This window comes from Sus scrofa, chromosome 17, assembly GCF_054392235.1.
Source record: "Sus scrofa isolate SSC_HxYL_T2T_F1_AM1 chromosome 17, Sscrofa_HxYL_maternal_Yorkshire_Landrace_v2.0, whole genome shotgun sequence".
Taxonomy (NCBI): Eukaryota; Metazoa; Chordata; class Mammalia; order Artiodactyla; family Suidae; genus Sus; species Sus scrofa.
In genome coordinates this window covers 12,809,938-12,831,654 of record NC_139399.1, presented here as the reverse complement: position 1 = coordinate 12,831,654, position 21,717 = coordinate 12,809,938, and the positions used below count along the sequence as shown (strand labels likewise).

The 21,717-nt window shown below is 39.4% G+C and overlaps 1 protein-coding gene across 1 annotated transcript in view; it reads left to right on the top strand.

Annotated features, from left to right (window-relative positions):
- The window catches only part of ASAH1 (N-acylsphingosine amidohydrolase 1), a 37,814-nt gene that overhangs the window by 5,631 nt on the left and 10,466 nt on the right, over nt 1-21,717 (top strand). Inside the window, exons 2-7 of the mRNA XM_003134187.7 lie at nt 7,575-7,621; nt 11,123-11,213; nt 11,955-12,041; nt 16,927-17,005; nt 20,270-20,344; nt 21,170-21,215. Coding sequence (XP_003134235.3) covers nt 7,575-7,621; nt 11,123-11,213; nt 11,955-12,041; nt 16,927-17,005; nt 20,270-20,344; nt 21,170-21,215 — 425 coding nt within the window. The remainder of the gene's footprint in view (nt 1-7,574; nt 7,622-11,122; nt 11,214-11,954; nt 12,042-16,926; nt 17,006-20,269; nt 20,345-21,169; nt 21,216-21,717) is intronic.

Genomic DNA, 21,717 nt, shown 5'->3' with positions numbered 1-21,717 from the left:
ATGGCAATATTTTATTCCTTTTTTGGCTGAGTAATATTCCATTGTATATGTGAACTACGCCTTTATCCATTCATCTGCCGGTGGACAATTAGGTTGCTTCCACATCTTGGCTATTGTAAGTAGTGCTGTTGTGAACATTGGAGTACATGTATCTTTTTGAATTAGAGTTTATGTCTTAGAAGCAAACCTTTAACTATTGTACTCAAGTGATGTTCAGCCAGAAAGCACCTCTACTGCCCTACCAGTTATTTGCAGCTCCATCTGATGTGATTAATTGGTCCCCATGTCAAATTGGGTACTAAAAGTTTTAAATATCACCCCTTCTATTTTTATGAATACTGCCATTGGTAAAATGTTTATGCTGAGTTCGTATGACTCCACTCTAGATGTTGTCTGCTGTCATATATATCCGTCTCAGGGATGGTAAAAAGTTAGCTTATTTTGAACAATCTTCCCTATACTTTTTTTTCTTTTTTAACAATTTTATTGAGTTGATAAGGCATACCATTCAATTCTCCAGCTAGAAGTTAATGGCTTCCATGTATTCATAGAGTTGTACAACCATCACTGCAGTCAATTTTAGAACATTTTCATCACCCCCTAGAAACCTCTTATCCCTTAGCCCTAACCATGAAACCTACCCTCAGCTCTAGGCAACCACTAATCTACTTTTGTCTCTATGGATTTGCCTATTCTGGACATTTTCTCTAAAGAGGATCCTTGGAGTTCCTGTCGTGGCTCAGTGGTTAATGAACCTGACTAGGAACCATGAGGTTGCAGGTTCAGTCCCTGGCCTCGCTCAGTGGGTTAAGGATCTGGTGGTGCCATGAGCTGTGGTGTAGGTCACAGACTTGGCTCAGATCCTGCGTTGCTGTGGCTGTGGTGTAGGCCAGCGGCTACAGCTCCAATTAGACCCCTAGCCTGGGAACCTCCATATGCCGTGGATGCAGCCCTAGAAAAGACAAAAAAAAATAAATAAATAAATAAAGAGGATCCTATAGTACCTAGTCCTTTGTGATTGATTTCTTTCACATATCATAATGTTTTCAAGGTTCATCTGCACTGTTGCATGTACCAGTGCAATAAATGTACATTCCTTTTTATTACTGAATAATATTCCGTTTAGGGATATATCATATTTTGTTCTTCAGTTAATGGACATTTGGGTTGTTACTGCTTTTGGCTATTGTGAGTAATGCTGCTGCAAATATTTGTGTACAATTGTTTGTATGGACACATGTTTTCATATCTCTTAACTTTATACCAAAGAGAGGAATTGCCAGGTCACGTGATAGTGCTGTTTAACTTTTTGAAGAACTGCCACTATTTTCCACTGCCAGTGTTCATGAGGGTTCCAGTTTCTCTACATCTAACCAATAATTGTTTAACTTATTGTCATTCTAGTGGGTGTGAAATGTTATCTCATTGTGGTTTTGATTGGTATTTCCCTATTGGCAAATGATGTTGAGCATCTTTTCATGTACTCATTGAGTTACATTTTCTTTAGAGGAATGTCTTTTCAGATCCTTTGCCTATGTCTTAATTGCCTTTTTTATTAATGAGTTGTAAGATTTTTTACATATTCTATATTGAAGTTTTTTTAATCAGATATATGATTTATAATTGGTATAAATATAAAGGTTTATTTCTGGAATCACAATTATGTTTCATTGATATATATATCTTTATACTGTAGCTGTGATAGTAAATTTTAAAATCAGAAAGTGTCCTCCAAATTTGTTATTCTGTTTCAAGATTATTTTGAGTATTTTAGATCCCTTGAATTTCCATATGAATTTTAGGATCACTTGTCTATTTCTGCATAGAAGCCAGTTAGGATTTTATGAGTATTGCACTGAATCTGTAAATCAATTTAGAGAGTATTGCCATCTTAACAATATTAAGTCTTCCAATCTATGAACATGTATAATCTTTACATTTATTTAGGTCTTTAATTTCTTTCTGCAGTGCTTTATAGTTTTTAGCATACAAGTCTTACACATCTTTGGTTAAATTTATTCCCCAGTATTTTATTCTTTTTGATGTTGTAGGTAGAATTATTTCTTAATTTCATTTTCAGTTAGCTCATTGCTACTATATAGAAATACATTTGATTGTTACACATTGATCTTATATCCTACAACTTTGTTGAACCCGTTCATTATTTTTAAAAAGTTTTTGGTGGATCCCTTAGTATTTTCTATAGATTATGTCATCTGAAAATGAGACAGTTTTCCTTTTTTTCCAGTTCAGATTCCTTTTATTTCATTTTCCTGTCTAATTGTTGTGGCTTGATACTCAAGCATAATATCGAAGTGGAGCAAGTGGACTCCTTGACCCCTCTATCATTTTCACCCTTTTCTTCCTCAGGTCTATATGCTTTTAGTCTTGCTTAATAAATGTTGATAATCTAATTATAACTGTAATTGAGTGATCCATGCATTGTCTACATGTCTTCTTTCAAAAAATGAAATCAGGAGTTCCTGTCGTGGTTCAGTGGCTAACAAATCTGACTGGGAACCATGAGGTTGCAGTTTCGATCCCTGGCCTCACTCAGTGGATTAAGGATCTGGTGTTGCTGTGGCTCTGGCGTAGGCTGGTAGCTACAGCTCCGATTGGACCCCTGGCCTGGGAACCTCCATATGCCATGGGTACAGCCCTAGAAAAGACAAAAAGAGCAACAACAACAAAAAATGAAAACAGTAAACAGTGTTGAAAGAAGCGTGACTTAAAAACATTGATAATGTAATTGAAAACATAATTGATATTGTAATCAATCAGTCATTCGAGCTTTGTATATCTCCTTTCAAAAGGATAAAAACATGTGGCCGTCTAATTTTCCCAGCACACTTATTGAAGGGGCTGTCTTGTCTCCATTGTATATTCTTACCTCCTCTGTCATAGATTAGTTGATTGTAGGTGCATGGGTTTAATTCTGGGCTTTCTAGCCTGTTCCACTGATCTATAGTTCTTTCTTTGTACCAGTACCATATGGTTTTGATGAATGTTGCTTTGCAGTATAGTCCGAAGTCAGGGAGCCTGATTCCTCCAGCTCTATTTTTCTTTTTCATGATGTCTTTGGCTATTCTAGTGTCCCTTCCTAACACCATACACAAAAATAACTCAAAATGGATTAAAGACCTAGATATAAGACCAGACACCATAAAACTCTTAGAGGAAAACATACGCCAAACACTCTATGACATAAACTACAGCAACATCTTTTCAGATCCACCTCTTAGAGTAATGACAGTAAAAACAAAAATAAACAAATGGGACTTAATTAAACTTAAAAGTTTCTGCACAGCAAAGGAGACCCTAAATAAAAGGCAAAGACGACCCACAGAATGGGAGAAAAATCTTCACAAGTGAATCAGCTGACAAGGGATTAATCTCCAAAATTTATAAACACCTCCTACCGCTCCATACCAAAAAAACAAACAACCCCATCAAAAAAAATGGGCAGAAGCTCTAAACAGACAATTCTCCAAAGAAGACATATGGATGGCCAAAAAACACATGAGAAAATGTTCAATATCACTCATTATTAGAGAAATGCAAATCAAAACCACTATGAGGTACCACCTTACACCAGCCAGAATGGCCATCATCAAAAAGTCTACAAACAAGTGCTAGAGAGGGCGTGGAGACAAAGGAACCCTATTACACTGTTGGTGGGAATGTAAATTAGTGCAGCCACTGTGGAAAACAGTATGGAGATTCCTCAGAAACTAAGAACTACCATTTGATCCAGCAATCCCACTCCTGGGCATCTATCCAGAGAGAACCATGACTGAAAAAGACACATGTACTGCAGTGGTCATTGCAGCACTATTTGCAATAGCCGAGACATGGAAATAACCTAAGTGTCCATCGACAGAGGAGTGGATCACGAAGATGTGGTACATGTACACAATGGAATATTACTCAGCCATTAAAAGGAATGAAATAACAGTATTTTTAGCAACATGGATGGACCTAGGAATTGTCATGCTAAGTGAAGTCAGTCAAACAATGAGACACCAATATCAAATGCTATCACTGACCTACACCACAGCTCACAACACCACCAAATCCCTAACCCACTGAGCAGGACCAGGGATCAAACCTTATGGATACTAGTCAGGTTCATTATTGCTGAGCCCCAATGGGAACTACTCAACAGCATTTTAATAAGTGCCACATGTATCAATGCAATATGTTATTTTAAGCTTTAAGAGTATTTTTAGTCCAAACCTATCACATCAGAGTGAGAAAAGTGGATTTCTAAAGTGCTCTTGAGGCCAAGTGGAGTAAGGATTATCTTGTTACTGAATTAGCTGCCTGGCAGAGCATTGTGTTTATTATGTAGGACTCTAGAGTTGTTCTAAAAGAACACAGTATATATTTTTTTTCCCTGTCTTTTTAGGGCCACTCCTGTGGCATATAGAGGTTCCTAGGCTAGGGGTTGAATGGGAGCTGTAGCTGCTGGCCTATGCCACAGCAACGCCAGATCTGAGGCACGTCTATGACCTACACAACAGCTCAAAGCAACAAGCCAGTATATGTTGACATTACAAGATGAAGCAGTCATCACAATATTCCCAACTCATGGGAAAAAAGGGATCAAAAAGACAAAATGTCGAATAGCTTATCACAGCAGAGTATATTTACAAATATTAAAAAGTAAAATGAGGCTGTAGCCAAAGTAAGTCTCTAGATAGCTTATTTGTTAGCAAAACAAGGAAAGCTATTTACCAAACATGAGTTAATGAAACTGATTTCAGAAGTAGAAGAAAAATGTCCTGGGAAAATTTGTTTCACATTCTTAGCCTTTAGCTGAACATACTTGCCTGGAACTTTAACAGCAACATCAGCATCAATTAAAAAACAAGGAAAGTGATTCCCAGTTGTTTCTATTGGCTCTTAAAGTTATTGATACTAATCAGTTATCAGTATTTGTCAGATTGTCTTTTGCCAAGTTTGAGACTGTAGAATTGGCTACTCTGAATGTCTGCATAAAACAACCACAGGCAATTGTGTGTTCAAAGATTACTGAATTTAGTAATTCAGTAAAACTTGAAGTAGAATCTGCTGTGATGTAAAAATATGTGAGGAGCAGAAAAAGGCTTAGTTGGACAAATGTACAAAACTTGTAAAAATGCAGGATGTTTAAAGCTTGTGGTTATTTATTATATTGTTGACTGGCAGGTACTTTGTGGAGAGTACTTAAACCTGTCGTGTTATTATTATGTCAACCTTGAACCACTTCTGTTTTCATAGATTTTCACTTGCATGAATTTTTTTTTTTTGGGGGGAGGGCCGCTCCCGCGGCATATGGAGATTCCCAGGCTAGGGGTCCAATTGGAGCTGTAGCTGCCAGCCTACCCAGAGCCACAGCAATGCAGGATCCGAGCTGCGTCTGCAGCCTACACCACAGCTCACGGCAACGCCGGATCATTAACCCACTGAGCAAGGGCAGGGATTGAACCCGCAACCTCGTGGTTCTTAGTCAGATTCGTTAACCACTGCGCCACGACGGGAACTCTCATGCATGAATTTTTTAATCTTATTTTTTTATTGAAGTATGGTTGGTTTACAATGTTGTGTTAGTTTCATGTGTACACCAGAGTGATTCATTTATACATAGACATATGTCCATTCTTTTTCAGATTCTTTTCCTCTATAGGTTATTAGAGAATATTAAGTAGAGTTCCCTGTGCTATACAGTGGATCCTTGTTGATTATCCATTTTATATGTAGTAGTGTGTACATGTTAATCCCAAACTCCTAATTTAGTTTTCCTCTCACCTCTCCCTTTTGATAACCATAAATTTGTTTTTGCAATCTCTGAATGTTTCTGTTTTTTTAATATATAATGATTTTTATTTTTTTTCCATTATAGCTGGTTTCCAGTGTTCTGTCAATTTTCTACTGTACAGCATGGTGACCCAGTTACACATACACATATACATTCTTTTTTCTCACATTATCATGCTCCATCATTTGTATCCTTTTTTTAAGATTCCACATATAGGTGATATCAGATTTGTCTTTCTTTGACTTCACACTGCCTCTTGATACCAAACTGTCATGTTGATATTATTTAATATCTAATATTTTATATCCTAATAGTTTAGAAACAGTTTAAATTCTGATGATTAGATTAACTTTTTGGGGATAATTTGTTTATGCTTGATGCTGTTTTTAATGAATTCAACCAAAAATGACAAAGCAAAGCAGTACATATATGAGAAATGTACTGTGGTATTTTGACAATTAATGCTTAAATCTCAGGTAATGTCAGGCTACCTTATATGCTTCCCATATGATCTCCATTCCTATACCAATTTGCTGCAGTATATATATATATATACTTCTACAATATTGAGTCTCAGTGAAAAGGAGAAACATGCTTGGCATCTTGAACTAATAATAAAAGGATGATAAATCAGTGTGGACTTTTTTCATCATTTTATATTAAGAACTGTTTAGCTGCTAAACTTGAGCAGCGCTCCTGGAAACAGTCTCATTCTTTCATTGCCTAAGCAATGGCCTCAGTACTGGGGGCTCTGCACACACCTCAAGGGACATAGCATCTGGTCGTGAAGAGAGACACAAACAGATAGTTACAATGCCATGTCATAAGTACAGTGATGGATATATATACAAATGCTTTGAGAGTATAGAGCAGAGAATGGCTGGTTTCCTATGAATGGTAGATGAAGACGTCATAAAAAAGACAGTATTTGAACTGGATCTTAGAAGTTGGACCCAAAGTTCACATAGTAAAGAAAGGGTATTCTAGGCACATAGAACATCAGGTGCATACACAGGCATGAAAGGGTGAGAGAGCACAGTATGTGATTGCATGCAGCTGTACGGGGAGTGGTTGGAGAGGAGGCTGGAATTCATGGCCAGATTATGAGGGGCCCTGTGCAGTGTGCCCTGAAAATCTAGTTTGGGATGCAAATTTCTTGCAATAGAGTTGGCTCATAAATTCAAATAACATCACATCTTGTCAAGTAATTTCCTTTGTCATAAACATTATCTATCTACGTCCTTACATTTCCTCTTCATTCAGTTTATTTGCAGTAGAAAAGCCAAATTACATATGCAAATAGTGCATATTGAATTTGAGACTGGAAATGCGCTTAAGGTTGAGATTTTTAGAAGTTTCATGGAAGGAAAAGACTTTTAAGAGGCATTGAGAAGTTCCTATTTTGGCTTTGTGTGTTAAGGACCCAACATTGTCTCTGTGAGGTTGTGGGTTCGATCCCTAGCCTTGCTCAGTGGGTCAAGGATCTGGCATTGCTATAAGCTGCAGTGTAGGTCACAGATGCGGCTTGGATCTGCTGTTGCTGAGACTGTGGGGTGGGCTGCAGCTGCAGCCTGGATTCAACCCCTAGGTTAGAACTTCCATATGTTCCACAAGTGCAACCCTAAAAAGAAGGGAAGGAAAAAAATTGGGGGGGAGGGTCATCGAAACAGTCAAAAGGCCAAATCATACTTGATTTTATCTTCACAAACTTAACTTTTTTCAGATTGCCTACTCATTTTGTAGTTTCCTGACATTTTTCTCTTCCTTTTCTTAGTGGACAGAAGACTGCAGAAAATCAACCTATCCCCCCTCTGGACCAACGTGAGTAAACGTTACATGATCAAAACCCAGTCTTTCCTTTGAGGAGAGTTTTCTTCTTGTAATGATCACATAAAAATAATGACAGTAAATAAAATCTTAAGCCATGTCTTCTATCCTGAGACAGAACTTTTCTCTCAGGTTTGTGTATTATGCATTTGGCTAAGACCTTGGGCAAATATGAAAGTATCCCATGATGAAAACCCCTGGGAACTTGCATAAGCTGCAGATGTGGCCCTAAAAAGCAAAAAAAAAAAAAAAAAAAAAAAAAAAAAGCCATTTCTAACCTATCAAAATCATAGGAAAAAATGTTTTGATTCTCCACTAAATTCTTCTCTACCCCTGAGTATATTTCTCACGCTGACAAATGGCAGAACTGACCTGTGATACTCTGTAGTGCATCAGTATAAATTACCCAATCATACTGAAGCAAAAAAGGGTAGGGCCTCATGTTAAACATTCAAAAAATAAACCCTGCCATGTTGAAGCCATGCTGTTGAAGATAACAGGATTGGAAAACATAAAGGAAGGGCCAGTGTCATCTTTTGGTGTGTTTACCATTAATGCTTTTAGTTTAGGATTTTGGCTTTTTCACATCCTTTGTGCTTAAATAGGACTATGGGAAAGACATAAGACTAGCTCACTGGCCCAGAGGGTACAGAATGTGGAAGAGAAGGAAGAGGTGTCAGGAAGGCTCATCTTCCTTCCCCTGCTCTTTGTTCTTGCTCAAAGTACCCTGCTGCAAGGAAGGAAGGGCAGAGTATGTACAACTTTAACCAGTAATATCAAGATGACATTGAGGTTTTTGAGGCCCTTCAAATGTGTGTATTGTGCTGCATTTGTCTGAATTATGTATTCTAAATAACCTCTGTCACAGAAACAGTGAAGTTGTCATAAACTTAATTCTTTGAATTTATGCACCTTTCTGAAAGAAGCAAATATTTGGCAGGAAGTGCATAGATACTGGAGGTGTGCCTGTCCACTTGTGAGGGAGTAGAGAAACACCTGTTTATCCAGCCTGACCAGTCCAATCAGGACTGGAGACCAAGGGACTGATGGCCAGGGCACCCCTGGATCCATCTGAATCCCATTAGCATTTATTTTCTACTGCCCACTGGTGCTTAGCATCTCCTGACTTATTTGTGTGTGTGTTGTGTCACTTGGACCAGTTTCTAAGCTACCTGGGCAGCCAGGTGGGTTCAGTCAGTGATTAATTAATTTATTATGATGACCTGGACACAGGAAATGCTGAGTCTCAAAAATAATGTCATGATGTTTATTGTTTGTTGTAAAGTAGGGACATACTCTGTTCTATCACTATTGATTGAATACTGATGCTGCTAAGTATTTTCTGCTTATTTTCTGAGATCCTCACTGCCTTCAGAGGGTAAATATTCTTTATTTCTCTAGGAAATTGAGGTGCAAATGTTAAACATTGAAATATTTAGAAAAATGTTGAGTGAGAAGTGAAACGTGGGATGATGGCTAGCTAAAGTCACAGTAAGCTTTAGCTGTTCACATAACTTTGTTAATCAGACTGATAACAGTTCTGTCAAAGAATTCTGATGTAGAGTGGCTCCTGGAGTCTTCCCATCCCCACTTAATTGTAACTCCCTGCTAAGGAGTTTGTCTCCTCTCCATTTCTTCTGTGAAGTCAGAGACTGAAAAAGAATCAGGAGTTTAGGGCGGATGACAGGGGCATGATTTGGGTTTTGTTGGATGTTGTGAGGGAAGAAGCTGCTGATCGGAGTTCACAGGTAGAACCCATATCTTAGGACAGTGCCACCAACGTGCATGGCTCCAGCAGGCCTCCGATTGATCACTGCTGCTAGACGTTGAAATCCAAATGCACACTGGTGGGGAAGGGTGGTCACATCTGCCTGTAACAGGAGGAACAACAATTATTTATTGAATCATAGGGCAGAATTTTGCGTGTGAAATTATGATTAGTCAGAAGCTGAATTCATTTGTTTTGTGTAAAGCTTTGTCCTGGGATTTAAGTATTATAGTATTTAATACAGACATCCGCGACTAAGAAAATGGAAGTGCTTTGAGAAAAACAAGATCCAGTCTTGTGATTTGGTTTAAATGCGTATTTTCAGAATTCTGTGTGCTCTTCTTTTAAGTCTCAACATGAATGGCTGCTTGTTAACAATTTCATAAAACCTTATGTATACACCCAGACCTCAAGCTCAGAGGCATTATTTAGAGCATCAAGTAATTATTCATGACTACAGGAGTATTAAATAGGACCCCAATTCTTGACGTTTGGAAACTAACCTATCCCCAGTTAACTCTTCCCCATTATAGACTTTAGCCTGGATAACAATTTAAGAGCCTGGTGACATTATAGCACATGCCAGAGTGTACCTCCTGCTTCTCAGGAGCAGAGCAAGGAGGGAGCAAATGCTGGCTATTTTCAGGCAGTTTTAAACTGAGAAGCCACTGAATGGCACACCCCTGGAGGCTTTTTCACTTCAGGAACAAGTGCCATAGTGACAGAGAATAGTTGGAGGGTTTATCCTCCAAAAATAGGGCCCACCTCCACTGATAAGGGAGTGGACATTGCTACATCCTCATAGCAGAAATTGCTGTATGTCAGCTGAAGAGTGGGGCAGTGGAGGGTGATCCAGCCGTGTTTGGGCTTGGATTTAGAATGAGAAGAGAGGAGGTGTGGGGGGGGGAAATAGAATGGCTGAGGGAGTAGTAAAGGTTCTTGAAGCCAATCATGGGAAACTAACAGTATGTTGCCACTTGGGGGGCTTAAAAGGTGACCTTACTGAAGCCAATGCCAGAGACAGTGATTTGACAGTAGTGTTAGACTGTCTCGGAGAGAATTCTGAGGCTGGAAATCCAACTGGAGAAGTGCCCAAAGCATTGACTAAGTTTTTTCAGAGATTGTGGAGGGAAAAATGGAGTTCCTGTCATAGCTGAGTGGAATCTAACTAGCATCCATGAGGATGCAGGTTCAATCCCTGGCCTTGCTCAGTGGGTTAAGGATCTGGTGTTGCCATGAGCTGTGGTATAGTTTGCAGATGTGGCTTGGATCCTGTGTTGCTGTGGCTGTGGTGTAGGCCGACAGCTGCAGCTCCAGTTTAACCCCTCGCCTGGGAACCTCTATATGCCATGGGTGCGGCCCTAAAAAGACCAAAAAAGAAAAAAAGAATGAAAGAAAAAGGCAGATATTTTCTAGCATCTAGCAGTGATATTCAGGTTACATATAGCTCTTGAGCCAAAATTGATTATTTTACCTATCACCAGTTCACATGAACCTTCCAGATTGTGTAATAATTCTATTCTATGATTTGTAAAATGACTTATGATTTTATGTACAAGATGGGGCAGATGCCCTGGGTGGAAAATGAGCTTTTGTGCAAATTTTTTTGAGTATCAAATTCTATATTATTATTAAGAATATGTCTCTAACATATCCATATATATGTAACTAACCATCACCGGAAAACTGCTTTTAATAATTTCAAGATGGCACACTTCTCATTACAGCTATAGAGGTCCAGTTCCGTGGTACACCATAAATCTGGATTTGCCACCGTACAAAAGATGGCATGAATTGATGGTTGACAAGGCGCCAGCGGTATGCTATGATGTTTAAATCTTCTCTTTCCGACTTTCCTGAATATAATTGTGTTTAAAAGAATACTTCATAAAATTATCTACCAAATATTTTAAGACTCTGCTTTCCAGGTTTTTCTGCCATTTGTGATAAATTATTCTAGAGGAAAAGATGTCATTTTTCTGTAGCTTTTTGCTCTTGTTAATAGCCTTTATCTTTGTGTCTTTATCTCACATCATCTACCATCATCTGAATAGTTAAAATCAAATGTCATATTAAAGAATATTGTGTTTACATATATATTTTCTTTTTTTTTTTTTTTTTTTTGTCTTTTTAGGGCTGTACCAACAGCCTGTGGAGGTTCCCAGGGTAGGGGTCTAATCAGAGCTATAGCTGCCCACCTACGCCACAGCTCATGGCAATGCCAGATCCTTAACCCACTGGGCGAGGCCAGGGATCAAACCCAAAACCTCATGGTTCCTAGTCGGATTCATTTCCACTGCGTTACGATGGGAACTCCTACATATATATTTTCAGATACTACTCTTTTTTTAACTTATGTATTGGTAAGTCAAAAAGTCTTTGTTTTCCTTTTTTTTTTTTTTTTTAGGCAAGAAATAGATTTATTAAGATAGAATTCTTTTGAAAGATACAAGCAGGCAGGCAAGGAGGCTCTTTTAGCTATTTTCTTTATACCAGTATTAATTCTAAATGTCAACACTTCTTTATGTCTCTTAACTAATTTTTTAATTTATTTTTCAGCTAAAAGTTATAGTGAATTCCCTGAAGAATATGGTAAATGCATTTGTGCCAAGTGGAAAAATTCTGGAGATAGTGGATCAGAAATTGGTAAGAAATAGTATTTTTCACAGTAAATTGGTTTTTGGCTTCCCAGGCCAGGGATGGAACCTGGGCCAAAACAGTGACCCAAGCCGCTGCGGTGACAACACCAGATCCTTAACTCACTGAGTCACCAGGGGACTCCCTCTCATAATAAATTTTAAACACACGCATGTCCACATATACACACAAGAGTTCAGCAAAGGCTCTGGTATTTATTCAAAGGCATAATTTGACAACCTCTTCTGAAGAGCTTGAACAAGTTTGCTTTTATCCTAGACCACTGTCAAAACTTTAGAGGGTCTTAAAATTCTGGAGCTTGGTAATATTACAGTAACAGGACATAAAATTGCATGGCAGATTTTGGCAATTAGCTGTTCTTTACTGTTTCATAAAAGTTTGAACTGTTGGACTTCTCTCTTGTGGCACAGGAGGTTAAGGATCTGGCATTCTCACTGTAGCAACTTGGGTTGCTGCTGTGGCATGGGTTTAATCCCTGGCCTGGGAACTTCCATATACTGCAAGTGTGGCCAAAAAAAAAAGTATGAACTGTTTTGTAGAGCAATGGGCAAATACCCATATTTCATCTGAAAGTGCAGCATTTCCTTCTGTTATATATACTTAGGTTTGCCAGTTCACTATTGAAAATTTGGTGTCTTTTTTTTTTTTTTTTTTGTCTTTTTGCCTTTTCTAGGGCTGCTTCCCACAGCATAGGGAGGTTCTTAGGCTAGGGGTCTCGTCAGAGCTGTAGGTGCCAGCCTACTCCAGAGCCACAGCATTGCAGGATCTGAGCCTCATCTGTGACTTACACCACAGCTCATGGCAACTCCAGCTCCTTAACCCACTGAGCAAGGCCAGGGATCGAACCCGAAACCTCAGGGTTCCTAGTCAGATTCGTTAACCACTGCGCCAGGACGGGAACTCCAAAATTTGGTGTCTTCCTTAAGTACTTTGCCTGAGTATCTCAGGACATTGAGAGATGTTCTAGATATTTTGACCAAATGAGAGGTTCAGCTCTTCCCTGTCCCTTAGTAGCTGCATTGAAACTCACTTGGGTTGTGTATTTCTTGTGACTGTTCATTCACCAAGCCGTTTCATTTTCCTCCTGGTCATGCAGGAAGATTCCCTTTCTCAGAGCCTTTTTTGATTTAAGTGAAACCACTAGAAAATCTAGGGTCTGGTCCCTAGAGCCTCCAGAGAGATCCTCATCACCCTCTTTCAGTTTTTGCTTTGGGCCTCTCACTGGCTTGCAGGATGTGAGAGATTAGGGGGGACTCCAAGGCCTTCGGGCAGATGTTTTAACCTCACACTCATGTCATTTGGATAATGTTTTGGTTTTGGGCATTATCTGCTGTGTGGAATGTATAGCACCCTCTGGGTACCAATAGCACCCCTTCACTGTGACAACCACATATATCTCTAGACATCACTGAAGCTCCCCTGGAGGGACTGCCATCCCCGGTTGAGAATCACTGTCCTAGATAGAGGCTGGCCATTCGGGGCATACCATCCCTATGGCACTTGGATCTGCCAGTGCTCTCAGAGCCTTTGATGAAGGCTATCCTTTATGCTCCTACTAACCAGACTTCCCCCAGATACAGACATTAGCAGGAGCAGCAGTAGAAGCCCCTGTGTACCCTAATCCCCCAACCATCATGTCATTGGCGGGGGCAGCAGGTGGTTTAGGTGCTCAGGCTTTGCCATCAGGCATTTGGAGTTTTGTTTATTCTTTAAGCATTCGATTTTACGGTTAGATCAGTCGTGTACTAGCTGTGTATCCTTTGCAAGTTTCTTTTTCTTTTTTTTTTTTTTTTTTTTTTTTTTGGCTTTTGAGGGCTGCACCTGCGGTATATGGAAGTTCCCAGGCTAAGGGTCAAATTAGAGCTACAGCTGTCATCCTACCCCACAGCCACAGCAACGTGGAATCCAAGTGGCGTCTATGGCCTATACCACAGCTCACGGCAATGCCGGATCCCTGACTCACTGAGTGAGGCCAGGGATCAAACCTGCATCCTCATGGATGCTAGTCGCATTCATTCCCGCTGCCCCACGATGGGAACTCCTTGATGAGATTTCTCATCAGGGAAAATTTACTAATAATATATATTTCCTGTGTTGTTTATGAGGATTAAATGACTTACTGTATGTAAAGCCCAGTGCATGGCTGTAAAACATGGTTAATAAATGTTCAGTAAGTCGTTTTGGTTTGTTAAATTGGCAGGTATGTTCCACTTGTGCAATGCTTTGAATTCCTTGGGGGGGGTGAAATGATGCAGTTAGATTATATTACATATAAATAATCATGTCATGAATAATGCAACTTGTGAATTTTAAACACATTATCTTAGCAAGAGGCTATGAGTTTAAATCTTGATCCCATTGTTGGTGAATAGTTGCAGTTTAGAATAAAAGTATATATGAATGGATAAAGACGTGGTCTGTATATACACACACTGGAATAAAACCCATAAAAAAGAATGGAATCCTGCCATTTGTGACAATATGGAAGGATCTGGAGAGTATTATGTTAAGTGAAATAAGTCAGAGAAAGGCAGATACCATGTGAATTCACTTATATGTGGAATTGAAAAAACAAAACAAATGAACAAACAAAACAGAAACAGAGTCGTATATACAGAGGATAAACAGGTAGTTGCCATTGGAGAGGGCGTTTGGGAAGGAAAGTAACAGGTGAGGAAGATTAAGAGGTTCAAACTTATAGTTACAAAATAAATGAGTCACATGTGAAATGCACAGTGTGGGGAAAGTGTTAATAATGTAACAACTTTGTATGGTGACACATGGTAACTAGACTTACTCCAGTGATCGTTTTTAAATGAATCGTGAACGCCAGCGATAGTTTTTAAATGAATCACTGTGTTATGTTCCAGGAACTGACACAGCGTTGTAGGTCCCCTATACCTCAAAACAAACAGACTCATGGAAAAAGAGAACAGATTTGTGGAGGTGGGAAGTAGGGGAGGGGGGAATTGGATGGAGGTGGTCAAAAGATACTGTCTTCAGTTACAGAGTAAATAGGTACCTGGGGTGTAATCTATCGCATGATAAAAGTCGTTAACACTGCTGTTATGTTACATAGGAAAGCTGTTGAGAGAGTAAATCCTAAGAGTTCTCATCACAAGGGACAATCTTTTTCTCCTCTTACGTTGTATTTTATGAGATGATGCATGGTTATTATTGTAATCTTTTTTTTTTTTTGTCTTTTTGCTATTTCTTGGGCCGCTCCCACAGCACATGGAGGTTCCCAGGCTAGGGGTCGAATCAGAGCTGTAGCCGCCAGCCTACGTCAGAGCCACAGCAACGCGGGATCCGTCTGCGACCTACACCACAGCTCACGGCAACGCCGGATCGTTAACCCACTGAGCAAGGGCAGGGACCGAACCCGCAACCTCATGGTTCCTAGTCGGCTTCGTTAACCACTGCGCCACGACAGGAACTCCTATTGTAATCATTTTATGATGTATATCAATCAAATCATCATGCCAGAAAGTTTATATGTCCGCCATTGGATTTGCTCACATGTCCATTGTTAGCAAAGGATGAGGTAAAGCATCTCAGCCCAAGGTCAGCTGTTAACCATGACAAATACTTTGTGAATGACTAGAATACAGATTTGTTGCTGTGAGTATGGGGAGGAAATAGGACAGTAGTCCCCCTATTCTCAGGAGATACATTCAAGACCCCAGTTACCTGTACTTACATACCTATGATAAATTTAATTTTTAAATTAGGCACAGTAAGAGACTAATGACTAGTAATAAAATAGAACAATTTTACAGTACTCTGTAATAAAAGTTATGTGAATGTGCTTTCTCTCTTAAACTCTCTTACTGTACTGTTCTGTACTCACCCTTCTTGTGATAATGTAAATGCTTACGTGATGAGATGAAGTGAGGTGAACGACATAGGCTTTGGGACGTACTGTTAGGCCGTGATCCACCTGACGCTACTTTAGAAGGAGAAGCATCTGCTTCTGGTGATCCTGGATCATCAGCCATGACGAGGTTGATAGTTGGATGTCAGGCTCCCAGGTGGGACTCAGGGGGATGGCATGAGATTTTATCCTGCTGCTCGGAACAGCATGCAATTTAAAACTTAGGAATTGTTTACTTCTGGAATTGTCCACTTAATATTTTGGGGTTGTGGTTGATCGCATGTAACTGAAACCACAGAAAGTGAAGCCATGGGTCAGGAAGAACAGTAGTGAGGGTGTGATGCCAATGGCTAGAGGGCGAGTTTGAGTGAGACAGGTGCGTATTGCGATGTTCCTGTGTTGTGAGTCATGTTAGCACATTCAAGTGGGATTATTCCAGTTTCCTCTCTAGAGAATAGGGTGAAATGTAAGGCAGGAGAAAACAGTCAGAGGAGAATCATCAATCTCTGCATAATACCTGAGAACAGAGGCGTTTATGGGTGCACAGGCAAGAGTTACAGGGGCCAAATATTGAGTATTACTTAGAATCTTTCAGAAATACGTGATATGAAAGTGCTTTCAAAAATAAGCTTTGAGAGTTCCCTTTGTGGCTTAGTGGTAATAAACCTAACTAGTATCCATGAGGACATGGGTTCGATCCCTGGCCTTGGTCATTGGTTAAGGATTTGGTGTGGCACATAGATGTGCCTCAGATTCAGTGTGGCTGTGGCTGTGGCATGGGCCAGTGGCTACCGCTCCGATTTGACCCCTAGCCTGCGAACTTCCATATGCCATTGGAGCAGCCCTAAAAAGGCAAAAAAAAAAAAAAAAAGAAAAGAAAAGAAAAAGAAACTTTGATCATCTGTTGTGTCAACAGTAGCTAGGACAAATTATATGTAAAAGAACCAAATCTCAAAGCAACACTCTGGTTGAATGATTATTAATGTATTTGTTTTTCAGCCTGGTCTGCTTGGCAACTTTCCTGGACCTTTTGAGGAGGAAATGAAGGGGATTGCAGCTGTCACTGGCATACCTTTAGGTAAAGCTCACTTGACAGCTTTTTAAAAATTTAATGAAGTACTTAAAAAAATTTTTTTGAGGTGTGGTATACATACAGTAAAGTCTACTAATCTTAAGTATACAGCTCAAAGGAGTTTACCTATTTATTTTTGTCTTTTTAGGGCTGCACCTGAGGCATGTGGAGGTTCCCAGGCTAGGGGTAGAACTGGGGCTGCAACTGCCGGCCTATGCCACAGCCATAGCAGCACTGGATCCCAGCCTCCTCTGTGACCTACACCACAGCCCATGGCAACTATGGATCCTTAACCCACTGAGCGAGGCCAGGGATGGGATCCGAGTCCTCATGGATACTAGTTGGGTTCATTAACCACCGAGCCATGACGGGGACTCCTCGATAGAGTTTTAAAAATGCAAACATGCATTCAATGATGATCAACTCAGATCAAGATACAGAAACAAATTCCAGCAATTCAGGATGCTCCATCCTGCCCCTATGCAGCTACTTTCGAGTCCCCGATAACCACTGTTGTGACTTCTGCGAGGTTGGTGTTACCTTCTAAATTTCTTATAAATGGAGCCAAACAGTATGAACTGTGGTGTCTGATTTCTTGCTCTTACCATTGTAAGTAGTAGTATCCTACTGTATGAATAGGATATTTATTGTTTCCAGGTTTGGGATATTAAGCGTAAAGCAGTTAGGAACATTCTTGCACATGTCCTTCGATAGGCGTGTGCACTCCTTCCTCTGGGATATGTACTGGGTTAAAAGGTGTATATTTAGCCTTGTAAACTCTGCCAACCGATTTTCCAAAGTGATTGTATCCATTGACAGCATAATACAAGAGTTTTAGTTTCTTCCATTTGATGCTTCTCCTCTTGATAGTGTCAGGTCTTTTTTATTTGTGCCATTTTGTTGAGTGTCTTCTATTCACCCATTGTTGTTTAATTGGCATTTTGTTGATGACTCATGAGATTGAACATTGACCTTTTCCTTCCATGTTTCCTTCCTTCATTTCCTCCTTTGTGGTTGTTACATCTAATGCCCATTTTATTAGTTTGATACAAGTCCTTTGTCAGATATATGTATTCCAAATATCCTCTCCCAGCCTGTAGCTTGCCTTTTTATTTTTATTTTTTTAAATTTTTACTTTTTGGGGGGCGCGGGTGCGGCATATGGGAGTTTCCAGGCTAGGGGTTGAACTGGAGCTACAGTTGCTGGCCTACACCACAGCTACAGCCACAGCAATGCCAGATCCTACCTGCATCTGTGACCTACATCTCCGCTCATGGCAATGCTGGATCCTTAACTCACTGAGCAGGGCCAGGGATTGAACTAGTCAGGTTCATTTCCACTGAGCTGCAATGGGAAATCTGCATTTTTATTTTCTTATTGGTGTCTTGATGAACAGAAAGAAATTCTTAATTTTTTTCTTTCTTTTTTTTTTTTTGGCTGCTCTCGTGGCATGCGGAAGTTCCCAGGCCAGGGATTGAACCCACACCACAGCAGCAGCCCTAGCCAGGGCAGTGACAATGTCGAATTCTAAACCCACTGAGCTACAAGGAACGCCTGAAAATTCTTAAGTTTAATGAAGCCCAGTTTTTCAAATTTTTTTTTTTATGGATAGTGCTTTTTGTACCCACTTAAGTGATCTTTGCCCACCCCAAAAGAAAGTCTTCGGTTTTCTTCTATATATGTTTTATGTTTGCTTTTTACATACAGGCCCATGATGTATCTTGATTTAATTTTTGTATATGGTATGAGGTAGGGATGAAGGTTCAGGTTTTTTCCATATGGAATGTCCAGTTGACAACACCTTTTATTAAAAAGACTATCCTTCTCTCAGTAAATTGCAGTAGTGCCTTGATATAAATCACATGGTTGCAAATATCCGCTTCTGTTTGGGGACTTTATACTAAATTTCACTTGTTTGTCTTTCCTTATACCAGTACTGTGCTACTGCAATTACTAAAGCTTTATAGTAACTCTTAATGTTAGGTAGTGTAAGTTCTCTGTTTTTATTTAAAATTCTCTTACATATTTTACACCCTTTGCATTTCCATATAAAATTTAGAATCAGTCTGTTAACTTTGACAGAGGAGCCTGCTGCTATTTTCAGTGGGATTAGAATACTCAGTTTTCTAACCCACAGACTTGGTATATGAGATTAAACTGTTATTTAGGTTATTGATTTCTCCGAGCAGTATTTTTTTTTTTTAAGGAAAAAGATCTTGCAAATCGTTGATTCATCAGATTCCTTGTTATATCACCTATCATCTCCAGATGTGGGAGCTGTTTTTAAACTTTAAATTTCCAATTTATAGCAATTTAATGAAAAAGACTTTTTCTGCCACTTCAAACTTTTTATTTTTAAGCTGCCAAAGCAATAGAGTTATTGTAAGTAGCCTGTATATATCTTGGTTTTACAAGAGATGATTGAGAATTTCTGAAAATCAATAGTATTTACAACAGAAGTGCATAGATTTTTTTGTTGTTGTTTTTGCTTCTTTGTAGCCTACATGAGAAGTGTCTTTAATTCCTTTATTATCTAAAGAATTCTAACAAATGAACACCACATATAAGGATCTCGAGAAAAATGGATTGAGAAGATTAACAGATGATTCATCATAAAATAAGAGTGGAATTTCACAAAAACGGAAATTAAATGGAAATATGGGATTAGGGTGGGAAAAAATGTTTAGCATAACATGTTAAATGGAACTGAGAAAAAGCATGTTGTTTAACCTGCAAATTAAATGCTAAATGGCATTATTATTATCCAGTTTGGGAAAATTATTCAAAAATTAAAATGTTTTTCAATAGAGTTTCTTGATAAGCTCTGCACTTACTCTATTAATAGGTCCCTTATCTCCTTTCTCACCTCAGAAATATTAGTCATGCTCTTGCTGGGTAAAATACATTTTCAGCAGTCACCCAAAAGCCAGATATATTAAATTATCGTATTTGAGCCCTACAAAGTAAACTAAAAACATACTGACAAAAAATGTGGACACTATGTTGTAATATAATTCCATCATGCCCAGATGTTCAAGTTGCCCGATAGCTCCCTCTCTAGGGACTTGTGTTGAGTCTGCAGAGAGCACAGGCTGAGATACCTCCACTCCACCAGCTCCTCAGGCTCGTTCAGACTGTCTGCAGACACTTAAGTTTGCCCACGCAAAAACTCTCACGGTGATGACAGTAAAACCTTTTCTTAAAAAAGAATTTTCTAACAATGTCTTGGTTCTGTATATTGACCAAAAAATATCCTGTCTTTTCTTGCAGGAGAGATTATTTCCTACAATATTTTCTATGAATTTTTTACCATTTGTACTTCAATAATAACAGAAGATAAAGGAGGTAAATAAATGTGTGCTGAGGGAGGGTGGGCAGTGCAAGGTATGAAGTAAAAGAAAAGTCTTTAAATAAATGCAGTGATAACTTGTAGAACACAGGCTCAGTATGCACATACCATATGCGTGTTGCATCCAGTTTTAGAGTCCTTGGTAAGTTTTCGAAAGTGCATTGAAGATTATTTAAAACCACTGTTTTGCCTATTGAAGTTTAATACAGGTTTGCAAAACTCTTGGAGGTAGTGTTTCAGCACTATAAACATTCTTGCTCTTCCTTGTAGTCTGCTGATACGCATGTTTATGCTTCGATGGAAGTACTCACAGGCAGGACAGGACAAATTTTCCCCCATAATTTCCCAGCCAAGGAACCCTGTGTAGACAAGCTTCACTTCCCCATGTTTTTCCTGACAGGCCCCCAGAGTACAAGGCACGGGATGATTTACCCTGATTCACTCTTCCTTTTGACCTGTACTTTGGGTATAGCTATAGGTGAAAATTCCTGAGGGCAGCATGTTGGTAAGTCACATTAGGTGAGGCTGAGATAGCTGTTCTGGGTAGGACCTTGTCAGAGTGAACCCCAAAGAGACCCCCGTCCCTTTCCCATATTCTTACCTGGAACCCTGTGCTCTCAGGTGGTGTTGGGGAATCTGGCCTGTGTAACAGGGACAGCAGTTTGATCTTGTGAAGGGTTGTGATACCAGGTGCTGCTAAAGTCTTGTGGTTGGATTGCGCCTTTGTGAATATCATTAACCAGAAAGTGTCCAGATTTGATTTAGAATCAGTTACGCTGTCATCATTGTGATACCTGTCTCTTCTGCTTACTTTCAATTAGGTCATCTGCTACATGGGCGGAACATGGATTTCGGACTATTGCTTGGGTAAGCAGAGAATGTGGTGTGTATCAGCCCTTGAGAAGAGTAGATTGTATTACATTGATGAAAAGTAAGTCCCAGATCATTCCCAGAATATGACCAGAAGTGAAGATCCTAGATTCCTTAGTTTTGGAGACGAGAGTTTGTTGCTGAGTTGCACCCAGTGAACAGAAACCTGGAGTATGCTCGAAGGCCCTCCATGTATGTCTAGTTTATTGCCTAGAAGGAAAAGTAGCATTCTATTTCCTGTGTCTTCCTGACCTTCCTGGAAAAAATATAACAGGACTTTATAAAGTTAAAGACCTAAATATTAATCTGGGGTTTGCTATTTCTAGGCTGTGTTGTGTCGGAAGTTACTTAACTTCTCTGAGCCTTAGTTTTATCGTGTGGGAAATGGAGCATAAAACCACCCGTGTTGAAAAACATCCTTTCGAGGACTGAACATTTGGGATTAGGGCGATAAAGCACCTCGTCTAATGTTTGACCGTCATCATATTCATCATTATTA